Source organism: Lissotriton vulgaris, chromosome 3_2 (assembly GCF_964263255.1).
Source record: "Lissotriton vulgaris chromosome 3_2, aLisVul1.2, whole genome shotgun sequence".
Lineage (NCBI taxonomy): Eukaryota > Metazoa > Chordata > Amphibia > Caudata > Salamandridae > Lissotriton > Lissotriton vulgaris.
This window is the reverse complement of record NC_141690.1, coordinates 229026499-229046929: the sequence shown is the minus strand read 5'-3', so window position 1 is coordinate 229046929 and position 20431 is coordinate 229026499. Positions and strand designations below refer to the sequence as shown.

General features: G+C 45.6%; 1 protein-coding gene across 1 annotated transcript in view; it reads left to right on the top strand.

Annotated features, from left to right (window-relative positions):
* Positions 1 to 4241: 4241 nt before the first annotated feature.
* The window catches only part of CD8A (CD8 subunit alpha), a 73122-nt gene continuing 56932 nt past the window's right edge, over positions 4242 to 20431 (top strand). The window contains exon 1 of the mRNA XM_086964466.1: positions 4242 to 4626. Within this exon, the coding sequence (XP_086820592.1) occupies positions 4242 to 4626 (385 nt within the window). The remainder of the gene's footprint in view (positions 4627 to 20431) is intronic.

Below are 20431 nucleotides of genomic sequence, written 5' to 3'. Positions count from 1 at the left end.
GAAGAACTGCCGCACCCTCGAGAAAGCCTGGCGCCACGACCAGACCACAGAAAACATGACTGCCCTCAAGCACACCACCCACAAAAACCACCAGCTGATCCGCACCACCAAAAGGACAACATTCAAAGAACGACTGGACAACAACGCCCACAACAGCAAGGAACTCTTCAGCATCGTCAAAGAGTTCTCCAACCCCAGCACCGGAAACAACAACATCGCTCCCTCGCAAGACCTCTGCGACTCACTCGCCTCGTTCTTCCACCGCAAGATCGCCAAAATACACAACAGCTTCGGTACACCAACCACGCACGCTACCACCGAACCAACGCCCCCACCACCACCCTCGGCGCCTGGATCCCGGTCAGCACCGAAGACACCACTCGCACGATGAACACCATCCACTCCGGATCACCAACCAACCCCTGCCCCCACCACGTCTTCAACAAGGCCGACTCCATCATCGCACCCCAACTCCGGGACATCATCAACGCCTCCTTCAACACCGCCACCTTCCCGGAGAGCTGGAAGCACGCCGAGCTCAGCGCCCTCCTGAAGAAACCAACGGCGGACCCCACCGACCTCAAGAACTTCCGCCCCATCTCGCTCCTCCCCTTTCCTGCCAAAGTCATTGAGAAGACCGTCAACAGACAGCTTGCCACCTTCCTCGAGACGAACGGATCCCTCGACCCATCACAGTCCGGTTTCCGAGCCAACCACAGCACCGAAACCGCCCTCATCGCAGCCACTGATGACATCAGATCCCTGCTCGACAACGGGGACACAGCGGCCCTCATCCTCCTGGACCTCTCTGCAGCATTCAACACTGTCTGCCACCGCACCCTAGTGCAGCGCCTCAGCAACATCGGAATCCAAGAGAAGGCACTGGAGTGGATCATCTTGTTCCTCGCCGGAAGAACCCAGAGAGTCCGCCTCCCCCGTTCAGATCCAAGGCCACCGAAGTCATCTGCGGCGAACTACAAGGATCATCACTCAGCCCAACCCTCTTCAATGTCTACATGAGCCCTCTCGCAGCCATCGCACGCAAACACAACCTCAACATCATCTCCTACGCCGACGACATCCAGCTGATCTTCTCCCTCACAAACGACCCCGCCACCACCAGAACCAGCCTACACGAAGGAATGAAAGACGTCGCCGAATGGATGAAGAACAGCCGCCTGAAACTGAACTCAGACAAGACGGAAGTCCTCATCCTGGGATCATCGCCCTCCGCCTGGGACGACTCCTGGTGGCCCCCTGCCCTGGGCACCACTTCCAAGCCAACGGACCACGCACGCAACCTAGGCTTCATCCTAGACTCCACCCTCTCGATGACAAGACAAGTCAATGCCGTCTCGTCCTCATGCTTCAACACCCTGCGCATGCTCCGCAAGATCTTCCGATGGATCCCCCCCGGAACCAGAAAGACGGTCACCCAGGCACTCGTCACCAACCGACTGGACTACGGAAACACCCTCTACTCTGGAACCACAGCCAAACTACAGAAAAGACTCCAGCGCATCCAGAACGCCTCCGCATGACTCGTCCTGGACATCCCCCGACACTGCCACATCTGCGGCCACCTGAGAGACCTGCACTGGCTCCCCGTCAGGAAAAGGATCACGTTCAGGCTCCTCACCCACGCACACAAGGCTCTCCACGACCTGGGCCCAAAGTACCTCAACAACCGCCTGACTTTCTACACACCCACCCACCAGCTACGATCGACCAGCCTCGCCCTCGCCGCCATACCACGCATCCGCAGAGCCACAGCTGGAGGAAGATCCTTTTGCTACCTGGCAGCCAAGACATGGACCTCCCTCCCCATCCACCTCCGACTGACCCAGGACCACCTCTCCTTCAGGAAGCAACTCAAGACCTGGCTTTTCGAGCAGTACCGCCCCCCCCCCCCCCCCTCAGCACCTTGAGACCCACCGGGTGAGTAGCGCACTATACAAAATATGTGATTAATTGATTGAATGTGTGTATTTTTCTGGAAATCCAGCGATAAAAGCTCAGCGATAGGGAAATCATTGCATATAGACCAGGGTGGACTTGTCATGACAATCCATCTCCCATTGACAAGATGGCTATGTCAAGAATAAATCAGGCATTCAGAAACCAGCGAACATCGCGATTAACGCTACTTTTATTATCGCTACGCAGGTTCGCGGCAGGATTGATATTAAGGGGAAGTTGTGTTAGCGACAGTTTTCATGTTATTTTATTGACGAACACCTACCTTGCATGTCATTAGCGATAAATATCGCTGACATGCAAGGCGATAGAAAAAGAGACAGCTAACGTCTGAAAGCGTGCGCTAACACATGTTAGCGTAGGCTTGATAATAGGGCGATAAAAATATTGCCGCTTTTTCTACAAAAAGTGCTGCAAAAGCAGCGATATGGCCCTTAGTTTCATGCCCCTTAGTTTCATGAATATCCTATGGACTTCCTATCCCTAACTGCAGTTTCCCAAAAGTCCTGTCGGACAGAGTTTGCTTGTAATTTGCCTTTCACAATTGATTGTTCAGATTATGAGTTATTCCTCTAAATTTTTCTTTTGAATTGTACTTTCATACTACTCCTACATATGCTAAATTCTGACTTAATTGCTACATTCTTGTATTAATTGATGTATCTAAATTTTATACAATACTTACAGGCACATGCATCAGAAGAAAAAACGGTCTCAAACGGGCAGATTCTTAGAATCTGTCCCTTTGCGACCAGAATTTTTGAATTTGGGATGCATCATCCCAAATGCAAAAATCGCAATTTAAGTAATTTCCAATTTGCAATTACTTAAATTGCGATTGCATTTAAGGAATCCCAAATTGAGATTCCTTAAATACAATGCATTAAAGTAAAACAAATAGCGATTTCGCTAATAGAAGTCTCAAATTACAATCAATTTGTGCTTGATTGTAATTTGCAAAAACTTTGAAAAATGCATTAAAGTGCATTTTTCAAAGTTCCATTTTACACACACACACATGCCCTTGGGGCATGTGTGTGTGCAAGATGTACTCATATGCAGATTTTAGGGGTGTAACAAGGTACCCTTTTGACACCCTTGCACCCTTGAAATTGCATGCGCAATTTGCGAGTACCTATTGGGTACTCGCAAATTGCGAATGCATTTCCCATTCATTCCTATGGGCCTCTAGGCCTATAGGAATAAATGGGAAGACATTCCTTAATTGTGACTCGCAAATTGTGAGTCGCAATTAAGGAATGTATAGAAATCTCTATTTTTTTGCGATTTCTATATGCATAGGCCTTTGCGATTCCTTTATTGCGATTCCTTAAAAATCCCAATTAAGAAATCACAAAAGTCTAGCTTGATGGATGTACCTGTTACATCCTTATTGACGGAGTGGCTAATTTCATAAACATAATTCTCTCAGAGACTGTGTACTTTTTTCCAGATCTTTATGCATAATAAGTACAATCATGGCAATATTGAAAGGTATTGGCCCTCATCCCACTTCTGGGAGCAGATATAGTGTTGAAGTTAATATGCTGGCTTATCAGCAGGCTCTGGGTTTCATTAATGTTTGAATGTGATAGATCTGCCTCTCCAGTCCCTCTACGAAAGCAAGGGGCTGATTGGTTCTCACTCCCACTTAACATTCCCTTGACGGAACTAATAACAAGTATTTGAATTTGTGTAGTGTTTCATCCCCTTTGGAGCTTTCTAGGTGCTTTGTCATCATATGCTAAAGTTTTCAACTCATTGTACCTTTCACCATAGGGAGGGTGAAAGACTGAGTCAAAATCTCCGATCAACAGAGTATAAAAGTAGTTAGAAAAGGCATAGCTTGCACAAATCAGTAATTAAGAACAGTGGGTTGGATGCTTGCGATCCAGATCTGTGCTTATCCTGCTGATTACAGGTTAAGATCCTGGTAGGGCTGACTCAACCTACCATTCTTCCGTGGTTGATAAATTAAGCATATTGATACTGGCTAATGGGAACATTTGTTGTTTCGAATCTTAGAAGTAGGGGAGATATTGCATGATACGCTACATAAAAAGTCATCGTATTACTAGTGCAGCTGCAGCGGCATTAACCGTTGGAACTATCCTTTCTGGTTGTGGCCCTCAGATTCAGAAAGCCTTACTTGCTCCGGGTGTTTATGTAAAGACTGCATGCCCTTTATTTAATAGAAACTGTTTCTTTTGTGTTGTTGTGTTTAAAAAGTGTCCTGTCCTATTCTTCCCTGAGCATGAGTGATAATGTGTCTTGTGTTTGTTTCTTCTGCAGACTCTACCCAGGAGAAGCTTGAGCTGAAGTTGATCTCATCCCCCCCTATGAGGGGAAGCGCCGCCTCCCTCAGACTCCAGTGCGTCCCGTCAAATAAGGAGTTGGTGGATCACGGGGTCTACTGGTTCCGTCAATTGGCAACCATGAAAGCACCCCAGTTCTTTCTGCATTTCCATGTCAAACCCAAATGGGCCGATGGCTTTGGCGAGGACAAGTTCAAGGTTAACAGGGATTTTTCAAGCTTCACCCTCGAAATCAAAAACTTTGGTGAGGGAGACCAGGGAGATTACTACTGCCTCATTAGCAAAAACATGGTACTGTTCTTTAGTACCAGGGCCCGGCTGAACTACCCACCAGGTAAGGCTTCCATGGACCAGTGTGTGTACTGGTGTCGCCATGTGTCTTTGGCTCTCCGTCTTCTCGCTCAATTTGCTCTTCTTTTTAGGTATGGATTGAAAGCGTATCTATCAGCATGACCTTTTGTTACCAATTTCTCTCTCGTTTCATGCTATTGGTTGTTTGGAGTACCACTCCACCCTCTAGGAACTACTTCCATTGAACCGCATGAGACACTATTTTGCATCTGAAAATTACGCTCAATCATCGGCATGCTGTCAATTATCACGCTGTTTGACATATTCAATTATTTAGCTCTTATATTCATTCTATACAGAAAGCAATCTTTTTTTGTTACTTTTCCCCAGAATTGGCAAAGCCAATGGTTTGACTTGAATGTGATAAGCAGCATTTGTGCATGGAATACATGTAAACGGCAATTCTGAATGCTGAGACCCATAGAATTCTGTGTGGTAAAATAGTTTTGGGGAAAGTGGAGATTCTACTGCCAGATGCAGAGTTTTTCCAAGTCTGAATGGGGAATGAAGTGTGGATGCATACTTATTGTAAACAAACCGATAAGAGGAGGGTCCTGGGGAAAATATTTAAAGACCATAAACAGTTACATTCCCTATTAATATTATAAACAAAACACTGAGTAACTGTAGGTCTAAACGTAGAGTGTGGAGGAAAGTCTGACCACTGACCTAATCTTCAGTCAAAGCATAGTGAAAAGGATCAATAACAACAGTGCATGATACTTCTTCAGGTGAAAAAGTACACATCAGTCATCTCTCGGTACCGCCCTTGTCATCATTTGGGACTCCTTTCACCAAAGAAAGAGCTCCTGCATTTGTTGTAAATGCACAGTATGAACATGGATGTCCCAATGTAACTAAATGTATGGGTGGTGTACCCTTCTAGAGGGGACTGAAAAGCAGTGCGTGAAAATGTGGGTAGAAGAGTGAAATAGGCGAAGGAATATAAAAATTGGATAATAGAGAGCTAAATAACTTTATTAGGTGTCTCTCATATTTCCAAATCTAAAAAACAGTGCGGGATCAGTTTCAAGCAAATCTGCTAGCAGACACAAATCCTAGAGCTGCTCTCATGCTGTGAGAGCAGCGCCCTAATTGGAGGGAGCGGCCTTATTCGCCACTCCTGAGGACACTGGAGAGCTGCACTTACTCTAACCCAGCTGTCTTAAAACAGCTGGATTAGAGGTTACAAAGTGCGCATCTGTAGCTGGCCATCGTAAGACGGCTGGCAAAAGGGACATGCGAAATCTGAAAAGAGACCACCCTCCTCCCTGCTGCTGTCATTCAGCAGCATCCCTGTCCCCATCCTGACGCTCAGTTCAAGACAGGAGAATGAAAAATAAAATTGTATGAATTACCATTTTATTTTTTTATCTTTGGGGGTAATTTAAGTGGGGCGACTCTCCTCTGCTCCAACGTAGGAGCTGCCCCTGGAAAAGAGAGGATAGATTTCCAATAAAGGTTTATTAGCAGATTAATCAAAGGTACAGGCTTTCTTCATTCCAATAACCAATTTATCAGAAATGCATAAAAAACAGAATGGTTAATCAATCTGAGATTATACATCAGGCAGATGGCAATGCAAATCATTACAAGACAACAAAATGCAGAACAGAGGAAGTCCCGGTTCCATAATGGAACTGACCGAAACTAAATGAAGCATCAAAAAAAGTAAGCGGAAGTCCTAAGAATAAGGTGTCAGTTGTTAGTGAACCACATTAAGGTTCAGAGCGAAAGCGACAGAGGCATTCAAGAGTCTGACTTGAAAATCAGGGATATGGGAAATCAGCAGATGAAAGGAAATATCTTCTCTAAGGAAAGTCTGGATAGATTCTGCTAAATTATTCAAAGGCACAGAGTAAAATACATTAAATTCTTCGAGAATTTCTACCCACCCATCCCTATGGACAGGCCAATCAGTTTGCGTAATCTCGGGGAGGGGTAAACTCCCCTCATTCTCATCATCGAACAAAGGCGCACAGAGCTGCATGACTTTGGATGCATCTTTGATCCAGTCTGCCTGATACAGGAGGATCTTTTTCATCCCCACACATGGTGCAAATCACATGAATCACAATTACCTATCTATTCTAAAAGCAAAAAAATGGGCTACTCTTCTAACTAACAAAGGTTATACCCGATAAGTCAAGTTGCAGACCTATGAGAGCGTGCATTAACAAGAGTATTTAAGAAATCACCTTTTGCCAGGGACCTGTATATGTGAACCCTGCATCCGTTGCCTTATTTTTGACCAAGGCATGACCAATGTTCAGTGTAGGGACCCCAGCTGCCTGACACTTGGGGATTTGTACCCGGGGGATACATGGCTGACGTTTAAGGAGGCACAGGAGGCATTTAGTGTTGGACAGGGTCAGTTCCTTCAGTATGCCAAAATAACTCATACAGCAAGGGTAACATGGACGGACTACCTGAATACCCCGAAGGAGACTGCTACCTTGAAGTTAACATTCTTCAGGACAACAAGACACATGGTCACTTTCCTGTACAAGACATTAGAGGATGATAGGGTAGGGTGGGACACCTGCTAGACGTGCATAGGAGGAGGACATGGGAACCCCTTTGGAGGACACTGCTTGGAACCCAACATGCGAACTCGTTCAAAAAGTATTTTGCAATGCCCGTTTTAAATTGACCCATTTTCACTACCCATACCACACACACTTAACACAGATCAAAATTAGTAGAATGTATTCGGACAGAGGAGTGAGTTGTCCCAGTTGTGGAGTAAATGGTGCAGCGTTACTTCATATGGCAAGGGAATGCTGGGCAGTCCGGCAATATTAGCAAAAAGTGGCAGAACGAATGAGGGAGGTGGCTGGTCTAATTCAGACAGCAACCCCACAGGTATGCTTGTTATGTATAGTTAAGAAACCCAGGGGGAGAGAGATGCGCTGGAGGTTCCTGCTGTTGACAATGGTGTTGGCAAAGAGCAGGGTGGCCATTGGATGGTTGAACCTGAGGACACCATTTATAAACTTATGGTACAAGGACGTGAAGGAATGGGCCCTGGTGGATGAAATACATATGAGACTGGCCCATAAAGACAATAAACTGGAGGAGGAACTGTCGTTTAGTTCCTAGGACCCCCAGGACCTGCGCGTTTTGGATGACCAAAACTGTGGGCTTGGTGGCAGACAGACTCTGGACACCCCCACAGGTTGAGTCAGCCGTTAGACCAGCTAGCTCTTCAGTGCCACTACCACCCCCTGTATTCTATAGCAGTGGAGGTCGTTTCTGGCAACCACTGCACATGACAACCCTGATTCCTCAGGTAGCGTGGAAAACAATACTGTATCTTTTCGGTAAGTCACTCGTGCTTATCTTTCTCAGAATACACATGGAATGACGATTGGAATAGTTTCAATAAGTATTTATTGGTCAAGCATCAGTCTGGTGTAAAACATATTAGCTGCGACAATCACTAGACAGAATAAATTGCTGTGCCTGAATACATGTTTATGTACGTCAGGTACAGAGATTGAGTTAGGGAACCGAGAGCTTGGTGTCTGAGAGATAGAAGTAAGCCTCTAGGTAAAAGGTCACCTATGTAGAACTGTTATGTCATGTGGATGGGACAAAATGTATGTAATTGGTATGTACATGATGGAACTATCCTAAGGTACATGATACCCACTCATCATCAAAAGGTCAACAAGGTCAGCTAGGTAATGCTAAAGGAAATGCTATAAAAAAAGCATAAAAATCATGTATATGAAAACATAGTAGAAAGCACTAAAAAAGTCTCATAAAAAATTTCCATAAAAGCAGGGTCTATTGAAAAAAGTGTTCTTCCCTAAAAAGCGTTCATAAAAGGTCCTTTATATGTTTGATTATATTATCATTGGTTTTCAGAGCACCTTGAAAAGTGCTATGCTCAGACAGAGCAGAGAAGAAAAACAAAGTTAGTTTGACCTTCAATTTAATAAATGTTTAAAAACTTGCCAAATGGTTCCCAGCACAGGAGAGGGCAAATTGTTTAGGAATCCTGTACCGGAGGCTCAACATCACTGAACATGGCATCCACAGGAGGCAGTCCCTCCAGTACTTCCAGTATGATATCAATTGAGCAGGAGTGGTCATCACTGGTTCCCATGGCAGCTGTCGGAGAGGAACCAGATGCATGTGTGCTTGACACCAATGCCTGCACATCCGTGGTGGAGCCGATCTCCATTCCAACAGGTGTTGAAGCATCCCATGAAGTCTCTAGGAACGCCATCATCAACATGGGAATATATTTTTGACAACTGTCCTCAAAGGTACCAAGAGCATGTCTATGTCCGGCGGCGCACCCGATGGAAGTGTCAGACAGAGGTCCAACATACTTCCTTATCCGCAAAGCGACAGTCGAATACTGGCAGAATCCAGTCAAACCAGGCTGTTATGAAAGACAGGAAACAATACTCACTCAGCTCTCCAAGCCGAGGTATACCCATGAAGAAAACCAATCGCTCATGCAATATCGCTCCAGCACTGTTCTCTCCATTTCTCGAGTGATATTGACATCCATTCAGAGACGTTAAGAGATGGGCAAAGTGGGCTGTGGCCCAGGACCCTACTCTTTTAGGAGGCCCCCTGAGAGAGCCAGAAAGTCTTGCCCTGATGACCTATACTAATTCTTGAGACAGATCATTTTAAATACCATTTTCCCTTTAATTTATTTTTATGGTGGGCGACATGTGAGAGTCTGTCTCACACATTTTGCAGAGAAATGTGTTTATGTTTCATGCAGCATCCATACGAAAAACTTTCTTTTAGATCAAAACAGGACTTCACATATATGAAATGGGAGGGTGTCACTGAGATTATTTGCAGCAATATTGGTGAGCTACTGCTGTGTTACAATATTGAAAACACAAGACACTAACACTGAAAATTAGATGTAAACCCATTTAGAATTTGGACGAGTGAGCCTGTTAGTGATGTGGCTAAAGACTGTGTGAAAGAGCTTAAATTGAATCATGAATTCAAAACTCTTCCCAAAAGGGACCCCACCAAAATACGTTTGGCCCAGGGCCCCCTAAGTCCTTAAGATGTCTCTGAGTGACTGGGTCCATTCCGATCGGCTGGGCCAATTTTTCTGAGTGGCATTTTCCCTGTGGGATGTGCGCATTGTTCTGTACCCCACTGCCCCTCACACAGACCCTTCTCATATGCCTCAGTGAGGCCCTCCTCTTGGTCTCCCACGGGCCTCACAATGATTGGTGGTGACTTCAATGGGGTGATGGGCCCATCCCTTGATCAGGTGGAACACAGCCGCCGCCCCGCACCCAACCCTCCTCACATCTAATGGCTACATTTGCTGAGACGATGAGCCGTCGCGATGTGTGTGACAACAAATAGTGATATAGTGAAACCCTTAGAGAAGGACCAACACAGTTCTTCAAGACCAACAAGGAATCACTGGATTCCACAGCAACACGGTGGGGGCATTTGGGGCAGAGACTCTGTGATGGTAATATCGACCCTGGCCCACCGGAAGAAAGAGAAGCTTCAGAAGATTGCTCGTCTATTGGTGCAATTAGCAAAACGTGAATATGAGGGTCAACCTACAGTAGAGGCACACCACAAGCTTAAGAGAACCCTCATGGCACACAACTAACTAAAAACAGATGAATCCAGGAAGCTTTTGGTAGGCCTCTTAAGCTGCCAATATCATTCACTTTTTTATATACTTTGATATGACCATAGCAACAAAACTAGCAAGCTCTTATACTAGACAGGCACCCAACAAACACCGCCCGTGATGCTAACAGCAGGGACACCCCGCACACAACACCTAATGAGACAGCAAACGCATGCACCGAATATTATGTCGACTATATGAACTATCCCCATGTCTCCCCTTAAAGGAGATGAATGTGCATCTCTCTCAGCTTCAACTACAGCAGATATCAGCAGAATACCACCTTACTCTTGATGACACACTCATGGCAGATGGTGGTGTAGTGTCCCCCTCATTTATACTCATCAGACAGACCTGTATCACTAATAAATTGTTATACCAAAATACTAGCCAAAATATTGGTGACTAGCCTCCTCACGGTGGTCGTAGACCTTGTACACAAGGATCAAATGGGATCCATGCCGACCAGATCCACGTCAGCACAATAGCCGTTTACACAATGCATTGGCAACTGCTGACCCCCTTCGGCAGCCCTTTGCTGTGATGCCCGTAGAATTTGAAAAGGCCTTTGACTGCATATCATGGGACTACTTGTTTGATGTACTGCAATGCATGGGCTTTGGCCCCCGATTTCTGGCCTACAACCCACTTTTATAGACTGAGCCACATGCTCAGGTCAGAATTGCGTGTGCCATGTTGACACCGTTTGTGCTAGGATGAAGGATGCGCCAGGAATGCCCATTGTCGTCCCTGTTATTTGCTCATGCAGTTGAGCCCTTGGACGTGGTTCTTCGGACTGATCCGCCCTCACAGAGGTACAGATGGTCCGATACCTGGAGGGGTTCCCTGGATGGGACGCCTTGGGCATCACCACCCTGGGACATGTATGTGGCACGGTTATCAAACCCTGCACATACTTCCAAGACTAATTTGGCCCTGAACATACACAATTTTATAGGTACTTGCAACTTAGGCACACCCTTAGGCCCTCCCTCACCCCACTTGCTAGCTGCAAGAAAAGAACCCCTGAGAAACGAAACTGACAATGGGTCCCATTCCCCCTAAGAACCAAGGATCCATACCTTATAAGTCCCTAGTACTACATACACCCAAATCCTTGCCTAGGTTTTGTTAACATTGGGAGGAGGATCTGGTCGCATTGCACAGTACTGAATGGTCACTGGCCCTAATGGGACCAAAGGAGGGGTCGGTGATGGCGCATTCCCCCCCATAGAATTTAAATACCTACACTGCATATACCCCAGTGATGGCGGCACATGCATGGAACCTTCGACACTCGCTGCCCCTGCTGCAGTTATGCAGTACAGGGTGATTTTTACAGACGGCATGGAGGTGCACAGTCCTTCCACCTTTTTAGGACACAGCAGAATCCACACATAGGGCCGCCATGGGTCACCGCATAGACGAAACCCCCAAATTAGCCCTTCTCAAACTGGTGGATGTAGAGGGGTTTACACTAGCCTAGAGGACACTGCTGAGACGCGCGGCGCTGCAAGTAATTTAGCACTGCTGCACAGCATCATTTAAAAAAATGCAGGGATGCACCATATTCACAAGAATACGTTGCAGCCCGTGTTTTTCCTTGTGCCAACATTAAAAAAGCTGCCTAGCGCCGATGCAGACACCCTTGAACCAAGGGATGATGTGCAGGAGGGCACACCTTCCTGCGCATAAACAACCATTAGGGCGATTTGCTCCTTTCTCCTCCTTGTGCAAGTATAACGCCAGCTTTTCAATGTCGTTCGTTTTTGGTGCTGCCTCAGATTTACAGATCATTGTACACCAGGGTCAGCATCAAAAAGCAATGGTTGTTGCAGTGGAACGCCCACAGCAACACCCATTTCACCCCCCTTTCACGCAAAGTGATGCATGAAATGGGACAGTAGTAACAAGGTCAAGAAAAGCCACGTGTGGTGGCTTTGCGTGTCCTTGTAAAAATGGGCCAGCACACAGCGCCACCGGGGTGTCAAAAAAGTGACGCTTCGGTGGTACTACGGGCTTGTAAATATGCCCCATTGTGTTGAACGAACTTGCGCCTATTATAACTTTTTTATAATTGATGATATTGCCTTGAATAAACAGAAAGTGAAAGGATGACAAAAAAACAAGGACCGTGGAAAAGCAGGATTTTGAAGATTTAGTAGGGAGATTGTCAATTGTATTTTATGTTATTTCCCTCCTTTGTAGCAGGCAGCAAAGGCTGGAGATCTTTGAAACTGCTGGGGCATAAATACGCATCCGACATTAAAGTGAGTGAAGTAAGTTCATCCCACCTCCTCAATGGACTTTCCAGAAGGTTGGGGATTCACCCCAGGGAAATCCTGGAAAAGAAATGGGTGAATTTGAGGTTTTTTTAGGTCACGATAGTCTTATGAAGTCATATATTTCCAAAAGGCACTCAGTAAACATTAAATGGAGTCAGACAAGTCTAGTCCTCTGCAGGAGTGTTGTAACTTCATCTTTCCCAAAATCTTTAAAGAATATGGTAGCAAAATGGCACATTTGTCAGTACATTTTCCCCTAAGAATGCCTTAAATGCCATATGTGAAAATGAAGAGCATTTCATTTTACTAAAATTATATTTAAATTCTATTTACTCATAGGGATTTCCAGCCAGCTCTCTTCATCCATTGGTCTGTTATTGGGGCAATCAAATTTTTCTTCTGCCCACTACACCATATAGCATGGACCAATTTGTCAGCCATGGGATAAATTCACTGTGTGTGATGCATTCTGCTCTTTCACAAGGAACACATTCACACACAAACTAGTTCCCTGTAGTGCCAGGGACTACTGTGACAATGTGTGCTTTTTTAGACCAAAAAACATTATTTCTTTTTGTAGGTGGTTGGCTTAGTATATGGGGCTCACTTATGTAAGAGTAGCAGCCTTCAATAATCCAGACAACCCTTACGGTGATGTTAGTGGTCATGAGGCAACTTCTGAAAGCTCTATAAGTGGTAGCTGTGGAGAGCAGCCTTCAGGTTTAGTCCAGAAGGAGTGTAAAGCAACTTGTTTTACCAGTACTAATCACATAGTGTAGGTTAAGTGAAAAAGAACCACAAAGTGTAGTTATAAAAATATATATTTATCATAAACTCTCACTAACACATTGCAATATCTCCTACCCAGAGATATAATCACAATACACACAATACTTTAGCAATAGAACACGGAAGTAGCACAAATACACAGTGGTCTCCAGGGGGAGACCAAACTATATACTTATAAAGTGGAATGCAAACAACGACCTAAGTCGAGACTGGACCCAGAAGATGTAGAAGAGCTGGTGACCAAAGGAACCACCCAAGGTAAGTACCCAGGAACCCTACCGAGGACGTGTGCAGAGTGGGAACACGACCACATACTCAATACAAGTCAATGGAAAAGTCGTGATTGCAGTTTTTAATAAGAAGGACCCTTCCCAGAGGACCCTGAAGAAACCCCGTGGAAGATAGAAGGTTGGAGAGTCACCCCATGTGTGGATACCCCAGAAACCAGGATACGTAAACCGGGGAAGGCAGGGCCATAGGTGCAAAGTGACGTCTGACACCACCGTAGACCACAATGGAGGACTTCAGTGAAGATGCAGCTGGCGAAGATGGCGAAAGAGTCCGGAGGAACCCAAAGGTGAATTCAGTATGAGATGTACCTGCAAGCAGAGGGGACAGAGTATATGCCACTCAGAAGTGACCAGGAGGAACGGAAGGCGAATGCCCACCAATGTCGGAGATGCACAAGAGTTAACGTGACCTTGGTGCTGTATCTGTGCAGGCCAGGGGATGCTGTGGAAGACTTGGAGCAATTCACAAGCTGTCCCACGATGGATGTCAAGAGCCAGGGGGTCAGTGTCCGTCAGAGCACCTACAAGCCTTGGCAACGGCAACCAAAGTAGTAGACGAAAAAGATGCAGTGTCGGGACCAGCAAGGTCCAAGTGACTCACCACAAGTAAGTCAGAGCAGGCCCGAAGCAAGCAGGGAAGCCCACTGGAGCCAAAGAAGACTCTCAAGAGGTCCCACGGCCCGGAGGCACAGGAGACGCAAGAGGACCTCGAGCAGCTCACCCAATAATGAAGACCCACGGTGCAGAGGATGTGTTGAGGACGAATATCTTGGTAGCAAGAGATGCTTGAGGCTGGAGCTTCTTGGAGCTCGAAGATCTCTGGAGAAAAGAGTCAACAAGCCTTGGCAATGGCAAGTCAACACAGTGCACAGAGGTACTGCTCCAGCGGTTCCGACGAGGGATACTAGCTTCAAAACTTGATGTGAAGACAGTGCAGCCCTCGAAGGAATTGCAGACTCACCACCTGTGTTGCTGAACCTTTCGGAGTCCATGGGAGATCAGGAACAGCCAACAGGTCAGCTTAATTGGGGTGCCTGCAGAAGCAGAGGAGTGACTCCTTCACTCCAAGGGAGATTCCTGTGGGTGTCTTGGATATCCACAGGTCCGGTGAAGACCTGTTTGGAGGCACAAACAATGCAGAAGACTGGCAGGACGACAATACCAGGAGCAGCAGGAGTCTTCCCAGTTGCAGTCCTGTTTCCCAAAGCGAAGTCCAACAAAGTCCAACATGCCCAGATGGTTAAAGATGAAGTAGGTAGGCCCTTAAGTACCCTAAGGAAAGGGTTGGGATGATTCAGGGGTCCTTCCTACAGGCTGGACAGTGGGGAGGATACTCCCATGTCCTTTGTCTAATTTTGCGCCAGAGCGGGAGCGAACGGCTCCCTGAAATGATTCCAACTGGATATGCAAGGAGGGCACCAAATGTGCCCTTCAAATCAGTCTAGTGGCGCTGGCAAGCGCCCCTCCCCTGGCCAAATACACTAAGTCCTGTCTGGGAGGTGGTCACACATCCCTGTGAAAGGAAACCTATTGTCCTGCCTTTCCCTGCTCGAGCTTGGCTCAGCAGCAAGAGGGCAGAATTATTGCAGCTATAGAGGTAGGCCGTCTGGAGGTCTAGTCATCTGGATGAAAATCACCATTGATGGAACTAAAAAGCAGATGGAGATGGATTCCCCTGATATTCTTGGTATAAAAATTGTGACCAATGATAAGAGGGACCTGCATGTATATAATGTTTATAGCCGACCTTGCCCGGCAACCAAAAAGCCATCACTAGTATTTGCCTAACTGGACCAGGTTTTAAGTAGAATTAAAACAGGTACAGGTATAATTATAGGAGGAGACTTTATTATGTGAATATGAGCCTATCAAAGGACTAGACTCCATTCAGGAGGATGAAGATTTGGCAAACGAAATCCCTGAATTATTTAGTACAAAAACGGTCCCCTGTACATCATTAGTACTCTAAATAATGAGCCTGATGATGACCCATGGATTAAGATCATGTAGTGGGCGTCTTCCTTCGGATAAACCTATGGTCCCAACCTTTCATAGGAACAACTCTTATAGTAAAATTGATTATATAGTACTAGTCCTTGACCTATAGCAATATGCAATTGATTCTAAGGTGGTGTTAAGAGTGGAAAGTGACCACCGGCCGCTTGAATTAATTCTAAAAGGTGGGATGATACCCTGTGCATCTGACAATAACCGCCCTCTTCCATCAAGCGCTGACAATGTAATTGTGTCTAATAATTGCCGCGCAGTTAAATGGGCTCAGACACTTGACAATGGTACAAATCCGGCAAATATTTATCAGATATTTGCTTCCACCTTTTCTATTTATACAAATACTGAAGCTATAATTGATGGGGGCTTATTCTTAGAATCACATAAAGGGTTCTTTAGTGAAATAGTCCCCCTATTAACAAAGACAGTTAAGGTAGATAGAGCGGCAGGAATCCAAAAGCCAATGGGGAAACCCTGGTATGATAAAGCATGCCGGAGTGCTAAAACTGAATTAATAAATTTAATTTAAAATAAGGAATATATTCTCAAGGTCAGGGAAGCCCGACAAAACTAAAGGAAGGTACTTGTGAATGCTAAAACCGTTTGGAACGAAGCGATTTGGTCAGATATTTTGATTGCTGCAAGGAGCAAAGACTCCTTTGCATTTTGGAAAATAGTGGCTAATAGAAATAGGAAAGAGAAAGGCTCTAGAGAAGTCTATTTGGATGAAAAGACATGGAGTGACCATTTCACAAATCTTTATGCAGCACCGGAAATTGAGGCTGAAGGGGATCATTCGATCAAGTCCAATCAGAATGAGGGTTATTTAGAATTTCGCCTACATGAAACAATTACTGCCATTAATTTGGTGAAAAAAGGTAAAGCCCCAGGATTAGACTCTATTCCAGGAGACTTGTTCAAGCATGAAACAAGTATTTGGGGGGCGTATCTTAATTATCTGTGCAATTTCATAGCTGCGGGAGCAGATATACCGGCCACGTGGAGGGGGGCAGTAATTATCTGTATTTTTAAAAAGGGTGATAGGGGGGATCCCGCGAACTATTGCCCTATTAATTTAATTGATGTATTACAAAAAAATTATGCTAGGCACCTTTCAAATCGAATTAATTTATGGATTGAAGACGGAGACATACTCACTAAATTTCAAGCGGGTTTTAGAACTAAAATCAGCACCATAGACCAAGTGTTTAGGCTGTGTTGCATGTGCTGGAAATATGTAAACTTAAGGAAGGGCCATTTGTATGTGGCATTCGTCGATCTAAGAGCCGCATTCGATCTCCTCCCCAGGCACTTGCTGTGGAAGGCACTTGAAAGACAGGGACTACCGACCAACATTTTAGACCAGTTAAAAAGACTACACCAAAACAACTTTGCAAAGGTGAGGTGGGGTCCATGTGGCGAACTGACTAGTCCCATCCCTATAAAAAGGGGTGTTCGCCAAGGTTGCGTACTCGCACCAACTCTTTTTTCCCTGTTTGTCAATGATATCCCTACCTTCCTAAGCAAATGTAAAAATGATTCTCCCAAACTGGGGGGGTGAGGTAGTGTCGGCCCTATTGTTTGCGGACAACACTATTTTAATTTCCCAAACTGCTAAAGGCTTGCAATGCCTGCTTAATACTTTTCACTCTTATTGCAGGGGAAAAGGCCTAGAGATAAACACTAGCAAGACAAAATGCATGTCCTGATGTTACGGCCGACACTGGTAAAAAACAATCTAAAAGGAGCTTCAAAAATTTCACTAAGGAGGCACTTGCACCTTTTATCCGCAACATCAGTATTTCAACTAAACAGAAGGTTGATGACTCGGCTCAAGATTTAACTGATGCCATTATCAAAGCTGCTGATGAGCTAGCTCCCCCCTCCTTGAAATCTGCAGCTAGACAGAAGCCATCCGCCCCTTGGTTCTCTGCCGATCTGAGGCTGCTCAGACAAAAATGTAGACAGAAGGAACGTGGCTGGCGTAAATCTTGGGATTTAAAAGATAGAGAAGGCTACAAGAGTCTACTACGGGAGTATAGAAAGCGAATCATTAAGGAAAAACAGGACTATTTTTCCAGCTTAACCTGTTCGTTAACATCCTCCAGAGAGCTTTTTAAAATTGTAGACTCCCTTTGCTCTCTTCAGGTTCCTGATCCAGTAGTTGCTTCCCAGGAGCTATGTGATGACATATCGAACTTTTTTTATAAAAAGATAGACGATATTTACATAGCCCTAAAGACGCAGAGGAATTTACTCAGTTCGGAGGATTCCGTGCAAATCACACGACTGGAGGCTTGGAATTTAGACTCCCCTCAGTCCCTTGAACACTTCCCGGCTCTTACGCTAGAAGATCTCAATAGCCTGTTGGATAAAACTAAATCTTCATCTCCCCTTGACCCACTGCCCCTCAAGGTACTTAAAAACTGCAGAGAGATCATTCTTCCCCCGATGCTTGAGGTAATGAATGGAGCCTTGGAACAGGGCATTTTTCCATCACTTTGGAAGAGAGCCATCGTAAAGCCGCTTCTGAAAAAGACCACCTTAGACCCTGGAGTGCTGAAAAATTTTAGACCCATCTCTCTGCTGCCAGCCCCTGCTAAGATGTTGGAGACCCACTTGAATTTCCATCTCTCGAACTTCCTCGACGCCTCTGGCTTCTTGGATGGGTCCCAACATGGCTTTAGAAAGCTACATAGCACGGAGTCTGCCTTGACAAAAGTCATGGATAACATCCGCAGAAAAGTAGATTTGGGTCTCACCACCGTACTGGTGCTGCTTGATCTTTCAGCAGCTTTCGACACCCTGTCTCCCCTGACTTTAACATCTAGGTTAAGGGAGGCAGGGGTAGTCGGACCAGCGCTCAGTCTCCTGAGCTCCTTTTTACAACATCGAGAGCAACGTGTCATGCTAGGTGAATACCTCTCCCCTGCCAAGTCTTTGCAATGTGGGGTGCCACAGGGGTCGGCATTGAGTCCGACCCTGTTCAACATCTATGTGGCCCCCCTTGCAAGACTTGTAAGATCTCAGGGGATGGAGTTAGTGTCGTATGCGGACGACACGCAGATTATGGTATCCCTGACCCACTCTGTCAGTGAAACTGCTTCTAACTTTAGGGCCTGCATGCAACTTGTTGCAGAGTGGATGGTCTCCAACTCCCTAAAGTTGAACGGGGACAAGACAGAGGTCCTGGTCTTTGGCAAGGACCAGGACATATGGTCAGATGACTGGTGGCCCCCTTCTTTGGGCAGTTGCCCCATACCTACCAAATCTGCTAGAAACCTAGGTGTCATCTTTGACACCCAGCTCTCCATGGAGCTACAGGTGAATAGAACGGTGGCGACCTGTTGGGGTGTCATCAAGACCCTGAAAAGGATTGTGCACTATCTGTCCCCACAGGCGCGGAAACAGGTGGTGATTGCCCTTGTTGGCTCAAGGCTCGATTACTGTAACTCAGTGTACGCCGGGGCCAACAAGGGCTTGCTCCAGCGTCTACAGGTCATACAGAACGCTGCAGCGCGGTTTGCTCTCGCTTTGCCGTGGTTGTCATCTATGACCTTAGCGAGGAAGAACCTCCACTGGCTCCCCATTCCGTCAAGGATCACTTTCAAACTTCTTTGCCTTACATATAAGGCTCTAACTGCAGGCTCGGCTGATGCCCTTGGTTCATTACTTACCAGATATGTTCCGAGCAGATGTTTACGATCCAGCGAGCAACACCAACTGGTAATCCCCAGAGCCAAGAAGGCTAGATGGGGGTCCAAAGCTTTCTCCATATTGGCACCTCTGATGTGGAATTCACTCCCCCTTGAAATCAAACGACTTCCTTCCCTTGACCTCTTTAGGAAGTCATTGAAAACTTGGCTCTTTATTAAGGCATACCAGTAGGCTCTGTCTCTGTCTGCTAACAGCTTTATATTTTGGTTTAGGCGCCTTGACGCCCACTGGGCATAGCTGCGCGTTATAAATAATATTTCATTCATAAATCCCCACAGTTCATTTAGGGGAAACCTGGTCTTAGGAAATCAAAAGCTGGAACATGTACACAATTTGAGTTACTTGGGCATTTCCCTTGATTCTAAAATGCAGTGGAAATTGCAAATTGAAAAAAGTAAGCTACTGCTAACACAGAATAGTCGCCCAATCTTAAAAAGGCATGGGACAGCCATAATAAAGCTGTGCTACCAGCACTTGAGGTGTTTTGAGCCAAAGCCCAAGCGGCAGCCTTATATGGGGCGGAATTGCGGGGCCTGACCTACAAAAAGACTTTCGAGGTGAAAGAGAATATATTTTAGAGAACTCTTTTAAAAGTACCTGTGCGCACTCCTACAATTCCGATGATGTCTGACTTTAACATGAGGCGCACAGATCATTATGCAATACTTAGGCCTTTAATGTTTTGGGTCAGGATTTGGACCACACCCGAGCTCCTTCACTACAGAGCAGCACTAGTGGAGATAAAAGACCTGGATGTTTCCAACTGTATCACATGGTTTAAACATATCAGAGTGTGGTTAGAGAGGGTCGGGTTATTCCATTTTTGGAAAAATCCTACTGTATTGATTTCTAGTTCGAAAAAGATTTTAAAAGTTACCTTTTGGGCCTACATGAATGAACATAGAACGAATGATATAGCAAATGGCTCCCTCACCAAAGAATTTCTTGCGTTTAAATCAGACCCCTACTTCGAACCTTTTTTGAATGAAGTAAATCCACCCTTAGCTAAAACACTGTACTTAAAGTTTAGATATGGTACATTGATGTTAAAAA